Raw genomic sequence first — 16,266 nt, forward strand, 5'->3', positions numbered from 1 at the left:
AAGGACTGGAGTGCTGAACAATGGCAGCAAGTGCTCTGGACTGAAGTCAAAATTTGAAACTTTTGGCTGAAAGTTTTGTCCTTAGAAGAGCTGAAGAGTGCTACATAGATGAGTGCCTGTAATCAGCAGTGAAGCTGCAGAGTTTGGGGCTGCATTTCTGCAAATGAAGTTGTTGAACTTGAACTTGTGATTAATGGAATCCTGAATGCTGAGAAGTACAAGCAGATTCTCATCCATCAGGCAATACCATCAGGGAGGCATTTGATTGGTCACAGCTTCGTTCTGCAGCAAGACAATGACCCCAAACACTTGGCCAAGGTCGTAAAGAACTATCTTGAGCAAAAGGAAGAACACGAAGTTCTGCAACAGCCTGTGCAGAGCCCTGATGTCAACATCATCGAGATTGCCTGGGATTACCTGGAGTGACAGAAGCAACCGAGACAGCCAAAGTCTACAGAAGAACTGTGGCAAGTTCCCCCAGATGCTTGGAAGAAACTGCCAGCCGATTTCCTTATAAAACGGCACGGCAGTGTACCTAAGAGAATTGATGCCGTGGTCACATCAAATATTGATTTCATTTGGTTTTACTGTTTACTGCTCTTTGCATTTTTTTTTGATATTTAGAAACTTTTCGTTTATTTTTGAAAGCATCTTCACATTACAGATTGTTTACGTGTCCAAAGACTTTTGCACAGTACTGTACGAGGAAAGCCTCTTATTATAAGCACAAGAAATTGTGCAGATGCTGGAAATCCAAAGCATCTCACACAAAATGCTGGAGGAACTCAGCAGGCCAGGCAGCATCCATGGAAATGAGTAAACAGTCAACGTTTCGGGCAGAGACCTTTCTTCAGGACTAAAGAGGAAGGGGAAGGGACGCCATCATAAAAAGGTCGAGGGGGGGGTTCTTATTATCCACCCTAACTATTGCTATGATTTTATATATCTCTAATCAGCCACGGCGCGGTCGCCTCCGCTCTGGGGAAAACATCCCAGCGTTTGCAAGGTCCTCATATTTCCAGACGGCGGGGCTACTACATGGTGCGACAGTCGACCAGGTTGGTTCTCCCTCCATCTACTCGAACGATTTGTCAGAGACTCAATGGCAACAGGCGCTCTTGGAATTGCGAATCATTTCGCCGCCTGAGCTAACACGCACCAGTTGCAAGTCCAGGGACCGCTAGCATTTCTCTGCCGCAGCTTCTGGGTGGCAGAACGTGGTAATGTTATAAAAGGCGAGGAGAGATACAAGGTTTCGCGGGCTATAATGCGAGTACGTATGCAGGGGGCAAGGTGGGAATCAGAAACAGTGACAGCGCTGTATGAGAGACTGGGTTTTGTCTAATTAACTTAGGGATGTTAGTGGGACCATTGCAATGCGCAGCAACGAACTGGTTTCGACCCGTCACGTTTAAATACTCCTGGCTCTCTTCCCCCCCCCCCCCCCCCCCCCCCCCGCACCAGAATTCGCGATCCGTTGGAAAACATTTTGTTCAGACATCCTCACACTCGCCCACGGTCCGCTGTCTTCTGGTCGACGGCGTTCCAGTTATTGAAGAGTCCTTTTGGTAAGCTGACGCGAGAAGTGCAGGACAGACGCAAGAGGTCAGTGCTCGGGAAATTCAACTGTAAGTAGCGGCTCTCTGGTTGGAATTGAAATGGGCTTTCTTTCAGCTAGGGGTGGGGCATGTTGATGAGATATAGGGGATATAAGTGTCAACTGGAAATCAATACAGTTCAGACGCGTACTGGCTATCAGAGCGGTTCGAGGGAACAAACTGTTGCCCACTGACTTGCGCGCGCTCTTCCCCTCCCTGCAGGACCCTGTTGGTGGGAGAGAAGGACAGACCCAGGGAACTGTAAAGTGGACCTGAAAATTCTTCGCCAAGGCACCGAGAACTTCCTCGGCCTCCTCCTCTCGAACAGCGGCGCAGGGCACGGCGTGGGTGGTTCCCAGCGCTGAGTTTGAGGCTTTTCTGTGGAAGTTTTGTGCAAGAGCGAGGTCTCTTCTCCCGACCACCCCGCCCTCCCCATCCCCCAGATGAAATGGGGCTCCTCTCGGAAAACAAGACCTCGGTGCTCATCCAGAACTGCACGGCTTGCAGTCACCCGGTGAATCCCACCCGAGCCGTGGTGTTGGGCATTGTGCTGGGGTCTTTCATTCTCTTCGCTATCCTGGGAAACATCTTGGTCGTCCTCTCCGTGGCCTGCCACAGAAACCTGCAGACGGTGACCAACTACTTCATTATCAACCTCGCCATCGCCGACCTCCTCCTCAGCTGCTCCGTGCTACCCTTTTCTGCCACCATGGAGATCCTTGGCTACTGGGCATTTGGGCGCATCTTCTGCAATATGTGGGCGGCCATGGACGTCCTGTGCTCTACCGCGTCCATCATGAGTCTGTGCGTTATTTCAATCGACAGAAATATCGGAGTAAGCTACCCGTTGAGACACCCAAGCATCATGACGGAGAAGAGGGCTTTGTTAACTCTGGTAGCGGTTTGGATGCTGGCTCTAGTTATATCCGTTGGCCCGTTGTTTGGTTGGAAGGAACCTCCTCCAGAAGACGAGACTATCTGCAAAATCACTGAGGAACCGGGCTACGTCTTGTTCTCCGCCTTTGGGTCTTTCTACGCTCCCCTGATCATCATCCTTGTTATGTACTGCAGGGTGTACATTGTGGCCAAACGAGAAACCAAGAGTCTGTATGCTGGGACCAAGCGAGAGAGGCTGCGGGCGGACCAGGTAACCTTGCGCATCCACCGCAGAGACAACCAGGCGGAGAATTCCCCCCGACTGTCCGACCACGGCTCCAAAAGCAAAAGCACTCAACTTAAGACGCACTTTTCGATCTTACTTTTCAAGTTCTCCAGAGAGAAGAAAGCCGCCAAGACCTTGGGAATAGTAGTGGGAGGCTTCATACTCTGCTGGCTGCCGTTCTTTGTGGTTCTACCTGTAGGTAAGGGTGCATTTTGTTTAGGGTCACAACTTCTTGGAAGTTCTGGGTAGTTTTATGGAAGTTGGTATGTTTGCTAGTTCACCATTACATGCGCCAGTGAAAACGCACATTTCTTTAATATGACCTTAAGATGCCATCCCTGAGTGTCAAATCTTCTCGTTATCAGACAATATTGCGTCTGACTGTGGCACTTAAATGAGTCGCACAGTGCTATAAATTCAGTCCGAAGATAAGCGTTGATGGCTGGGACCTTACCGCATCCTGCAAGGCAGAAAAGGAATTAGGCGAGTCTTAACTGGGTGTTTGTTAACAGTGGAGGAAGACAGTAGATTATCCCCGTCGAGATAGAGCACGTACTGTAAGGCAGTAATAATCAGACACCGTTTAACCACATTAGTTACTGAATGAGATTAATTTGTTAACTGAACGGGGAACTGAATTCGGAGAACTCAGCATTAAGACCCTCTCAACCTTGTACCAGCACCTTCCCCTCCACCATCAGAGTTCCGAACGTCCATGAGCACTACTTCCTTGTTCCTCTTTTGCATTATTTATTTACTTTGTAACTTATATCATTCTTCTTATGTCTTGCACTGTACTGCTGCCGCAAAACAAAAAAATATTTACGACGAACCGTATGTCAATGATTCTGAACCTCATTATGGGGGGTGAAGGCTGGATTAAAATGGCAGAGTAGTCGGGACAGGGACAAGCCTGCTAGCAATTATCGGTTGATTTCTAAAATTGCACAACCTCCAATGCCCAGCTTCAGCAATGTTTGCTTTTACATTTCCTCTTCAGTAAAAGAAAGGTTACAAAATGCGAATTCTTGAAGTCTGAAATTTAAAAAGAGAAAATGCTAGAAATACTCTTCTGTATCAATAGACAGAGAAATGAGGTTAGGGTTTCAGGTGCAAGACTTCCTTGCTCTGGGGAGTGTCTCTTGTGAAACCCACGCCCAGGGAAGCAGACTGCAGCCTTATCACCTTATCGTGCCCCCTCCGATTTTCTACACCTCTATAAGCTCAACACTCAGCTTTCTACGTTTGTCTTTTGATTGTCTGGCTTCAAAAGGCAAAGCTTTTAAATGGAGTACAGCACCTTCCAAAAGCTATATTTGTACATCAGTGATTTCTGTGAAACTTTGCACTAAAACTCTTTTGTTATCTCATCTCTTTTCCTTATCCTTCTCTCCTTTGTATACATGCTGTGTTGGGATGTCAACACTATGCCTTCCTCCACAGATGTTGCCTGCCCTGCTGGGCATCACTAGAATTCCACTTTTATTGGTTAGTTCCAGATACTTTTCACCATTCCTCCAAACAATTGTTTATTCATCATTACACCATGCCTCTCTGGTGCATCAGTCCACAATAGAGACCCGTATCAGAATCAGGTTTGTCATCACTCTCGTAAGTCATGAAGTTTGTTTCTTTTTGTGGCAGCAGCACAAGGCAACACAAAAAATTACAACAGTATTGTGCAAAAAAAAATTTCTCTCTGGCGCACACACACACATATATACGTATATATGCACATATACATATGTCTGTGTGTGTGTGTGTTCCTGTCTGTCTGTGTTAGTCACATCTGAAGAGAAGAACTGGGTTCATTCAACTCAGTCTGAAAAAGATATTGCCCTATTCAGCTTGATGATTTAAGCTGCAAGGGTGATTGAAAACTAATAATCCAATTTCAAGAGGGGTCAAGGTCCATTGAGTAAGCGTTTCCTTGATTCAGATGATGTAAAGCCAAGTATTTAAGGAGGCAATGCTACGCTGATGAAACAGAATCAGTATCAGGTTGATAATCACTGACATTTATCAAGAAATTTGTTGTTTTTCAGCAGCAATACAGTGTAATAGAGAAAATATACTAAAATTACAATAATATATATAAATCTTAATTTTAAATAAATGCAATTTTAGTTATGTAATTAATTTTGTTTGTGTTTGTGTATATAAATGAAATGAAATAGCTATTGCAAAAAGAGCAAAAAATTGTTAGATAGTGTCCATGGGTTCATTGTCCATTCAAAAACCTGATGGTGGAGGGGAAGATGCTGTTCATAAAAGAGTGTGTGTGTGTGTGTGTGTGTGTGTGTGTGTGTGTGTGTGTGTGTGTGTGTGTGTGTGTGTGTGTGTGTGTGTGTGTGTGTGTGTGTGTGTGTGTGTGTGTGTGTGTGGTTTTTTCAGGCTTTTTTTCACCTTTCTGATGGTGGTAATGAGAAAAGGGCATATTCTGGGTGGTGGAGATACTTAATAATGGATGCTACCTTTGTGAAGATATCCTCAATGGTGGGGGGGGGGAACAAATTCCAGCTTTCAGTGTGGAAGTGAAGAGTAAATTAGAGCAGCCGGTTGCAATGAGGGTGGGAACCAGTGGAGTAAGAATGCCAGTTGTATATACTGAATACAGATCGAATGCAAAAGCAGGTCACTAAAGCATCAGAAGAGTAAGGGATGATGGTGTATGTATATGTACATATATGTATATACACTATTTTTTGCATATGTACACTTCTACATAGAAGACAAATTTAACAATGAAGAAATAAAAACAGAACTGATTAAAACAGAAAGAGAGATGTAAAATCCCTCAGGTACCAGCCCAGAGAACAGAGAATCTGACTTGTAGTACAAACAGACAACTAGCTCTGCTGTGCTAAGGTATGTTTTGTCCTCATGCATTTTAAAAAAAAGAACTTGATTGAGAGCAGCACACACAAAATGCTGGAGGCTAGGCAGCATCTATGGCAAAGAGTAAACAGTCAACGTTTTGGGCCGAGACCCCTCATCAGGACTAATGGACTGCCTGGCCTGCTGAGTTCCTCCAGCATTTTGTCTGTGCTGCTTGGATTTCCAGCATCTGCAGATTTTCTCTTGTTTGGAACTTGACTGAGTGTCTTTGAAGAGATGAACATCTTCTCACCTGTATTATTTTCCCTGCTTTCGTTCACCTCAACAACAAACTGAGACAAGCTCCCTGTAAGGAGTTTGTGCATTCTCTCCATGACATCGTAGGTTTCCTCCAGGTGCTCTGGTTGCCTCCTAAATTCCAACAATGTATGGCAAATGTTGGCGAATTGTGTGTATGCTATGTTGGCGCCGGGAGTATGGTGACCCTCGCCTAGCACAGTCTTTGCTGATTTGATTTTACTCAAAACAATCAATTTCACCATATGTTTCGATGTACATGTGAAAATTAAAGGTGATCTCTATAAAGCTATTCATGGATGTGAAAATATCGAGAGCCTTTCTGCTGTATATTGACTTATTATTGTTGCATGAACCAAGATACAGTGAAAAGCTTTTGTTTGCCACCATCCGATCAGATCATTCTAGTCATTAGTGCATCAAGTTAGTAAAACACCAGAAAATATCTTGAGCTGAATTAAAATTGACAGCGTGGAAATCTCAGATAATCACGAGAATTGTGAGCCTTACACAGGCAAATCACATCCATAGGGGGGAACAGATGTGATTGCCTGAGACACATTATCAATAAAGTGTTGAAAACTTGTTAGAGTGGGGATTTTGAAGCTTCGGCACAGAAAGGCTTGAGTGAGAGAAGGCAAAAAAAAACTGTAGGTAGATTTCCTCCCCCACTTTAGTAATTACATAGAAAGAGAGATATAACAGGCCATTCAACCTAAAATGTTGTTCTGAATCTGCTAAAAAACAAAATGCCCAAACACTAAACCTTCCTGCCTACACCATGTCCGTATCCTTCTATTTTCCTTATGTCTGTGTGCCTATCCAAATCTCTCTCAAAAACCTCTTATGTCTTTGCCTTTAACACCATACAAGGCAGTGCATTCCAGGCATTCACCACTCTCTGAGTAAAAAAATTTACCCTTCACATCCTCTTGAACCTACCCCCTCTCACCTCCAATGCCCTCTGTTATTAGACATTTCAACCCTGGGAAACAGATACTCTTTGTCCACTCCATCTGTGCCTCTCATAACCTTGTAAGCCTCTATCAGATCTCCTCTCAGCCTCCGACGCTCCAGAGAAAACAGCCCAAGTTTATGCAGCCTCTCGTGATAGCACATGCCCTCTAATCCAGGGAGCATCATGGTGAACCTCTTCTGCACCCTCAACATCCTTCCTGTAACGGGGCAACTAGAACTGTATGCAATATCCCAGATGTGGCCAAACCAGAGTTTTATAAAGTTGCAACATAACCTCCTGTCCTTTGAACTCAATGCCTCAACTAATAAAAGCAAATATTTCATAAGCCGCCTTAGCCACCTTATCGGCCTGTGCAGCCACTTTCAAGGAGCTATGGACTTGGATCCCAAAATCTCTCTGCTCAGCAACACTGTGAAAGGATCCTGCCCCTAACAGCATACTGTTTCCTTGCATTTGCCTACCGAGGTACAACACCTCACATTTATCTGGGTTAGACTCCATTTGCCATTTCTCAGCCCATATCTGCAACTGATCTATATCATGCTGTATTCTTTGCCAGTCTTCTACACCATCCACAACTCCACCAATCCTAACCCACTCATCCACAGTATCATCCAGGTCATTTATTTACAGTACAAGCAACAGTAGTCCCAGCACAAATCCCTGCAGAACACCGCTAACTATCCCCAGCTCAAATAAGTCCCTTCATCCACTACCCTCTGTCTTATTTGTACAAGCCAGTTCTGAATCTAAACATCCGATTTCCCATGGACCCTATGCATCTTAATCTTCCAGATTAGCCTCCCATGAGGGACTTTCTCAAATGTCTTACTAAAACTGTTGTTGATAACATCCACTACCCTGCCCTCATCAAGCTCTCTCATCACCTTGACTAAAAACTCAATCAAGTTTGTAAGACACGACCTGCCCCACACAAAGCCATGCTGGCTCTCCCTAATTAGGCCGTGGGTTTCCAAATGCTCATATATCCTATCCCTAAAAATTTTCTCCAGCAATTTCCCTATGACTAACGTGAGATTCACTGGTGGATAGTCCCCAGGATTTTCCCTTGTTTCCTTCTTAAATAGAGGTACAACGTTCACCAATTACCAGTCCTCCAGGACCTTGTTGTGGCTAAGGAGGACATGAAGATGGTCAAGGGCCCAGAAATCTCGTCTCTTGCCTTATTCAATAAGTTGGGGTAAATCCTATCAGGACTTGGGGACTTATCTACCTTAATACTCATTAGGAGGCACAACACTTCCTCCTCCTTGACCGCTAACTGCCCTAACCTATTTGTCCACTCGGCACTGATCTCCTGGTCCTCCATATCCTTTCCCTTAGTTAATATTGTTGCAGATTACTCATTAAGTACCTCACTCACATTCTCTGCATCAAAGCAAATGTTACCCGTTTTATCCTTGAGTGGACCCACCCTCTCGCTATTATCCTTTTACTTGTGTTTTCCTTCTTTACATTTGCACAGTTAGGACAGTACTGATGTCAGGCAGGATAGTTGAATGCTCCTCTTGCATGATGTGGGAAGGCAGAGAGACCTCCAGTGTCCCTGACGATTCCACCTCCAAGAAATGCATCCAGCTGCAGCTTCTAACACTTCACGTTAAAGAGTTGATCTGGATGAACTCCAGATCATTCAAAAGGCTGAAGAGATGATAGACAGGACATATAGAGAGATAGTTACACCCAAGGTGCAGGACGCAAGAGACTAGGTGACAGTCGGGAAGGGGTAAGGGATTAAACAGCCAGTGCAGAGTAACCCTGGGGCCATCTCCCTCACTAACTTTGGATACTCTTGGAGGGGATGATCTAACAGAGGAAAGTCACTGCACTGGTCTGACTCTGTGACTCAGAAGGGAAGGGGAAGAACCAAGCTGTAGTGATAGGGAATTCATTAGTTAGGGGAATAGAATAGAGTTTCCGTGAACGAGAATGAGATTCCTGGATGGTATGTTGCCTCCCGGGTGCTAAGGTCTGGGACATCTTGAAACAAATCCTCCAGATTCTTAAGTGGGAGGTTGAGCAGCCAAAGGTCGTGGTCCGATGACATTGGTAGGAAGAGTGATAAGTTTCTGCAAAGTGAGTTCAGGGAGATAGGGGACCTCTGACTGGTGGAGTGCCATAGAGATCAGTGCAGGGTCCATTGTTGTCTGTCATTTATATCAGTGATCTGGATGATAATGTGGTTAACTGGATCAGCAAATTTGCGGATGACTCCAAGTTTGGGGGTGTTGTGGACAGCGAGAAGACCCTCAGAACTTGCAGCAGGATCTGGAACAGTTAGAAAAAATGGCAGAATAATGTTAGGTGGAATTTAATGCAGACAAGTGTACGGTGTTGCACCTCAGTACGACAAACCAGTCTCACACGATGAACGGTAGGGCACTGAGGAGTGTGGTAGAACAAACGGATTTGGGAATGCAGGTCCATAATTCATTGGAAGTGGCAGCACAGGTAGGTAGGGTCATAAAGAAAGCTTTTGCCACTTCGGATTTCATAAATCAAAGTATTGAGTACAGGAGATGCGATGTTATGTTGAAGTTGTATAGGATGTTGGTGAGGCCTAATTTGGAGTATTGTATGCAGTTTTGGTCACCTACCTACAGGATAGATGTAAATAAGATTGAAAGAGTGCAGAAGAAATATACAAGGATGTTGCCAGGACTGGAGGACCTGAGTTATAAGGAAAGATTGAATAGGTTAGGGCTTTATTCCTTGGAACATAGAAGATTGAGGAGAAATTTGATAGAGGTTTACAAAATTATGAGGGGTAGAGATAGGGTAAATGCAACTAGGCACTTCCAGTGAGGTTGGCTGAGGCTTCAATTAGGGGTCATGGATTAAGGGTGAAAGGTGAGAGGTTTAAGAGGAGCACGTTCACCTTCACTAAAAGGCAATTAGACAGGATCTTGTGAAGGTTGGGGTTGTAGAGGCACAGGAAATGTGGAGTAATGTTGCTTGGGGTTGTAGATACATGGGACATTTGGAGTAATGTAGGCTACCGTTGTAGAGATACGGGACAATTGGAGTAATGTAGGTTGGGGTTGTAGAGACACAGGATATTTGGAGTAATGTAGGTTGGGGTTGTAGAGACACAGGATATTTGGAGTAACATAGGTTGGGGTTGTAGAGACACAGGATATTTGGAGTAATGTAGGTTGGGGTTGTAGAGACACAGGATATTTGGAGTAACGTAGGTTGGGGTTGTAGAGACATAGAATATTTGGAGTAACGCAGGTTGGGGTTGTAGAGACACAGGATATTTGGAGTAACGTAGGTTGGGCTTGTAGAGACACAGGATATTTGGAGTAACGTAGGTTGGGCTTGTAGAGACACAGGATATTTGAAGTAACGCAGGTTGGGCTTGTAGAGACACAGGATATTTGGAGTAATGTAGGTTGGGGTTGTAGAGACACAGGATATTTGGAGTAACATAGGTCGGGGTTGTAGAGACAGGATATTTGGAGTAACGCAGGTTGGTGTTGTAGAGACAGGATATTTGGAGTAACGTATGTTGGGGTTGTAGAGACACAGGATATTTGGAGTAACGTAGGTTGGGCTTGTAGAGACACAGGATATTTGGAGTAACGTAGGTTGGGCTTGTAGAGACACAGGATATTTGAAGTAACGCAGGTTGGGCTTGTAGAGACACAGGATATTTGGAGTAATGTAGGTTGGGGTTGTAGAGACACAGGATATTTGGAGTAACATAGGTTGGGGTTGTAGAGACAGGATATTTGGAGTAACGCAGGTTGGTGTTGTAGAGACAGGATATTTGGAGTAACGTATGTTGGGGTTGTAGAGACACAGGATATTTGGAGTAACGCAGGTTGGGGTTGTAGAGACACAGGATATTTGAAGTAACGTAGGTTGGGGTTGTAGAGACAGGATATTTGGAGTAACGTAAGTTGGGGTTGTAAAGACACAGGATATTTAGAGTAACGTAGGTTGGGCTTGTAGAGACACAGGATATTTGGAATAACGCAGGTTGGGGTTGTAGAGACACAGGATATTTGGAGTAACGTAGGTTGGGGTTGTAGAGACACAGGATATTTGGAGTAACGTAGGTTGGGGTTGTAGAGACACAGGATATTTGGAGTAACATAGGTTGGGCTTGTAGAGACACAGGATATTTGGAATAACGCAGGTTGGGATTGTAGAGACACAGGATATTTGGAGTAACGCAGGTAGGGGCTGTAGAGACACAGGATATTTGGAGTAACGCAGGTTGGGGTTGTAGAGACACAGGATATTTGGAGTAACGTAGGTTGGGGTTGTAGAGACACAGGATATTTGGAGTAACGTAGGTTGGGGTTGTAGAGACACAGGATATTTGGAGTAATGTAGGTTGGGGCTGTAGAGATACAGGATATTTGGAGTAACGTAGTTTGGGGTTGTAGAGACACAGGATATTTGGAGTAACGTAGGTTGGGGTTTTAGAGACACAGGATATTTGGAGTAACATAGGTTGGGTTTGTAGAGACACAGGATATTTGGAGTAATGTAGGTTGGTGTTGAGAGACACAGGATATTTGGAGTAATGTAGGTTGCGGTTGTAGAGACATGGGACATTTTGTGTAATATAGTTTGGGGTTGAAGAGACACCACTGGGTTTTAGATTCAATGGAATAAGCACTATTGGTAAAAATTTGCATTTAATAAAATATTTACACTACTTTAAACAGAAGATGATAGGGTTTGATATTATAAGCTGCAAGTTAAAATATCAATTGTTCTCAGATGATACTCACGAAAGTTCTTCAAACTTTTTTATAGTTCTATTAGCCATCAACCAAATCAAATATTTACACTGAGTATAGATGTTGAACCATGTCAAGATGTTTGAGCTTAATCTGCAATCAAAACAGAGAGAAATGGAGAAATAGCAGCAGAATAAGAGACTGTCTATACATACAGCACTGTGCAAATGTCTTCAGCGCATTTATATAGCTAGGGTGCCTAAGGCTTTTGCACAGTACTGTATTTGTTAATGTGGAGCGGAGAGCGCATTCGTAAATCTGATGGGAACAAAGAATGGTGAGAATAGTGAGAGTGAAATGCCACGGGATGGGTGTGGGACCAGAGGCAGAGTAGGAATGCCAGAGGTGAGGGGGGTGGCGCGGGTGCAGACAAGCCCAGCCCTGAGACACCAGGCAAGCTTGCTGGTTTATTGATCATTACGGAATGTCTCTCTGGTGCTTCCCGCTCTCTCCCTTCTCCCTCTCCTTTTTCCCAAACATGATTCCCCTCTCCCTGATCCCTTCCCACTCTCAGTCCACAACAGAGACCCATATCAGAATCAGGTTTATCCTCACTCACATGTGCCGTTCTTTTTCGTGGCAGCAGTACAGAAAAGTACTACAGTACACTGCTGATGTGCCTAAGACTTTTGCATGCTACCGTATTTGGCTTTACAGAAACCTGGGCAATCCAAAATAAATTGATTTTCATTTCAGTGCAGTACGGAAAGAGAACTGGGATGTTTGAAATGCAGGTCTTCTGAATGCAGGTCCTTCCTGGGTTGTGAATGTTCCGTGTATGGACAGCCTGTACATACAGTCGAGCTTTTGGAAGATCTGTGGGGTGGATCTCTTAGCTGCTGCAGGGTAGGAAATGGGGCATTTCCACTTCTCCCTCCCAAGTGTTGGGCTGGCCGGAACCGAGAAAAGCTAGAAGCACTGAGCAGAACTTACTCGCTCACTCCGTGAGCCGGTTGGCAACTGCTCTTTCTGCACGTGCTCGCTCTCCCTTCACCACTGCTTCTGTGACCCTCTCCCACACACTGACTTTGTTCATTTGTGCTTAGGAATAGTTCCCAGAAATGGAAACTTGTCATAACCTGGAGAGTGTCTGTATGGCTTCAAACCAAGGTCCTCAGCTTTTCTCAGATCTGCAGATCAGATTCAGATTTGGATTCGGATTTACCATCGCATGTACATTGAAACATACACTGAAATGTGGTGTTTGCATTGGGCAGCCCGCAAGTGTTTCCACACATTCCGACACTAACGTAGCTTTCCCAACATGCCTGGCGGAACAACACAGAACACAACAAAAAAACGACATACAAAGCAACAACATCAAACCTTGCCCCGTTCCCCTCTCCCACCCAAGCACATACGCAGTCCTCCGACTCCAGGCCAGGTTGTCTTCAGTCTCCAGCGGACTCGGGGATTCAGAGTCGTTAGGCCTTCGACTTCCCAAGTACCTGAAGTTCAGTCTGCATGGGTGACCCTGAGCTTCCAGTAGCCTGTCACTTTCATTTTCCCTTCCTTACTCACTCTGACTTTCCTGACTCAGCCTCTGAGTTTATTCAGCTACACCTAGCGTAAGCCTGTGCTCAATAGGCAATTTACAGTCATCACAATTCAATGCGACACATAAAAATTCCAGGTAACTGTCCATTTTTAATCTCTCCCTGTCAGTCCCTCCTTCCACAGATGTTTCGAACTTTCTGTTTTGATTTGTTTCTTTCTCCAACTTTAGTTTGCAAGCAGCATTATGAAGGACACCACGCACCCCTCATAAAAACTCTTCTCCCTCCTGCCGTCTGGGAAAAGGCACCGAAGCATTCGGGCTCTCATGACCAGACTATGTAACAGTCTCTTCCCCCAAGCTATCAGACTCCTCAATACCCAGAGCCTGGACTGACACCTTACTGCCCTATTGTCCTGTTTATTATTTATTGTAATACCTGCACTGTTTTGTGCACTTTATGCAGTCCTGGGTAGGTCTGTAGTCTAGTGTAGTTGTTGTGTGTTTTTTTTTCTCTGTTTTTTTTTGTGTAGTTCAGTCTAGTTTTTGTACTGTGCTATGTAACACCATGGTCCTGAAAATCGTTGTCTCATTTTTACTATGTACTGTACCAGCAGTTATGGTCGATATGACAATAAAAGTGACTTGACTTGACTTGTCATGACGGAGCTTAACTTATTTTAATGGATTTGCACGAACTAGGTATTGATGACAAGATGTATATTTACTGCCCATTGAGGGTGAGCTCAAAATTTTAGGGAACCACTTCAAAGGTTAGTCACAGAAGTGTGGAGCTGAAGTCACAAACTAGTCCGACTGTGTACGAACAATAGGTTGTCTTTCATAAAGACACAAGAGATGCTGGAAATTCAGAGCAACACACGTAAAATGCTGGAGGAACTCAGCAGGTCAGGCAGCATCTATGGAAAGGAATAAAGAGTCAATGTTTTGAGCTGAGGTCCTTCATCAAGACTCATTAAGGATTATCTTTCATCAAGGATATTAATGAGCAATTGAACTTCTCTACTGTACAACGGCTTCACATTTATTGATCGCTTTTATTTCCAAGAGTTTAAAAACCGACTCCATAACCTCATGCTGCTGTGATGAGGGAAATGGCAATGTGTTCTTAATACAAATAGAAGTAAGTAACTGCGGATAACCAAGGAAAACCGGAAATTCTCAACAGTTTCAGGCAGCAATGGGGCCAGTGTCTTAAACTGGTGACCTATCATATTGAAAGGCAGAGCTTGCTCATGAGGCCCACTCCTGTCCCATACCTTCCATTCTTTCTCCCACATTCCTGAAACAAAGTCTGAGCAATTTTTGATTGTATTGTTTTGATTTTCTGACCTACAGCCTCATTATAGTGATTGGAATTACTTCAGAAATATTTTCAAAAGAATGAGGGGGCATCTCATTGAAACGAATCAAATGCTGAAATGTCTCCATAGAGTGGTTGTGGAGAGGATGATTCCTATGGTGGGGAGCCTAGGACCAGAAGATACAGCCTCAGAATAGAGGGGCGTCCATTTAGAACGGAGATGAGGAGGAACTTCTTTAGCCAGAGACTGATGAATCTGAGGAACTCATTGCCACAGGCGGCTGTGGAGACCAAATCATTGAGTAAATTTAAGGCAGAGGTTGCTTGATCCTTGATTAGTCAGGGCATGAAGGGATGCGGGGATGAGGCACAAGACTGGGGCTGAGAGGGAAAATGGATCAGCCGCGGCGAAATGGTGGAGCAGACTCTGTTGGCCGAATAGCCTAATTCTGCTCCTATATCATATGGCCTTATAGCTGTGCCCCTCCTGATGTGTTTGTGACAGCCAACATGGACAGTCCTGGAAAGAAAAATTCGAAACAATCCTAGGTATTCCACAGAATAATTACACAAGCCTTTCATATCTTGCTTATTTTCAATAAATCATGTTTGCTCCCTGCCAGATTAGATTAGCGTTATAAAGCATTCAGTTTATATTGCCAATCATTCCTGTGAATGATGCAATAGACACAGGTTACTGCAATATTAGTGATCACCGAGCAAAGACAGACATCCTGTGTATTATTATCACAGGCTCACTGATAATTTCCCTTCCCTGTTGCAAGGTCATTAACTGATTTTCCTTGTAAATCTTTATATCTGATGAGGCACAGTAACCCTGTAGATTAAGAATGCTGACTTCACGATAGTGATGGATTTTACTTATTGATTAATGCTATATTCGGTAAATTAAACAGCACGTTGCAAGATAAATACAAGATTAAAGCAAATTTGATCATTTCTGGTTGTGAAGAGTGTTAGAGAATTTTTCAGCTCAGGTGACTGTCTTCAAGTGATCAGAGTTTCTCCAGCATTCTCCATTAAAGCAAGATTGAGTGTTAGAAGAGCCCTTCACTTTCTGTGAAGGAAGGAACCTAGCCACTACTTTGGAGTATAACCATTGACCAAAGCAACACACACAAAATGCTAGAGGAACTCAGCGGGTCAGGCAGCCTCTATGGAAATGAATAACCAGTCGACGTTTCGGGCTGAGGCCCCTTTTCAGGACTGAGAAGGAAGGGGGAAGACGCCATAATAAAAAGGTGGGGGGGGGGGAGGGGAAGGAGGCTAGCTGGAAGGTGAAAGGTGAAGCCAGGTGGGTGGGAAAGGTCAAAAGCTGGAGAAGAAAGAATCCAGTAGGAGAGGAGTGCGGACCATAGGTGAAAGAGAAGGAGGAGGAGGGAACCCAGGGGAAATATTAGGCAGGTGAGAAGAAGTAAAAGGTCAGCGTGAGGAATGGAGGCGGGGTATTTGTTTACCAAAAGGAGAAATCAATATTCATGCCATCAGGTTGAAGGTTACCCAAGTGCAATATAAGATAATAGTGGTGGCAGGTGGTTCAGTAGTCTCGTGGGCTGGGGGAAGAAGCTGTTTCCTATCCTTGTCCTGAAGCTGTGGTACCTCCTCCCTGATGGTAGGGAGCCAAAGAGATTGTTAGACAGATGGGACACTGCTATGAGCCCTGTGCATGGAGCTCTCCTGAAAAATATATCAGGTGGGTGGAAGGGTGACTCCAGATGACCCTCTCAGCAATCTTTGCAATCTTCTATAGGGTCTAGTTATCCACTGGCTTTCA

At 44.4% G+C, this 16,266-nt stretch overlaps 1 protein-coding gene across 2 annotated transcripts in view; it reads left to right on the forward strand.

Moving 5' to 3' along the window:
* Positions 1-1,661: 1,661 nt before the first annotated feature.
* The window catches only part of LOC140734856 (alpha-1A adrenergic receptor-like), a 40,108-nt gene continuing 25,503 nt past the window's right edge, over positions 1,662-16,266 (forward strand). Inside the window, exon 1 of one of the 2 annotated variants that reach the window (XM_073059462.1) lies at positions 1,662-2,959. In XM_073059462.1, the coding sequence (XP_072915563.1) occupies positions 2,047-2,959 (913 nt within the window). In that variant the 5' untranslated portion in view covers positions 1,662-2,046. The remainder of the gene's footprint in view (positions 2,960-16,266) is intronic. The other variant, XM_073059471.1, reaches the window with a different exon arrangement.

Source organism: Hemitrygon akajei, chromosome 1, assembly GCF_048418815.1.
Source record: "Hemitrygon akajei chromosome 1, sHemAka1.3, whole genome shotgun sequence".
Classification (NCBI taxonomy): Eukaryota; Metazoa; Chordata; class Chondrichthyes; order Myliobatiformes; family Dasyatidae; genus Hemitrygon; species Hemitrygon akajei.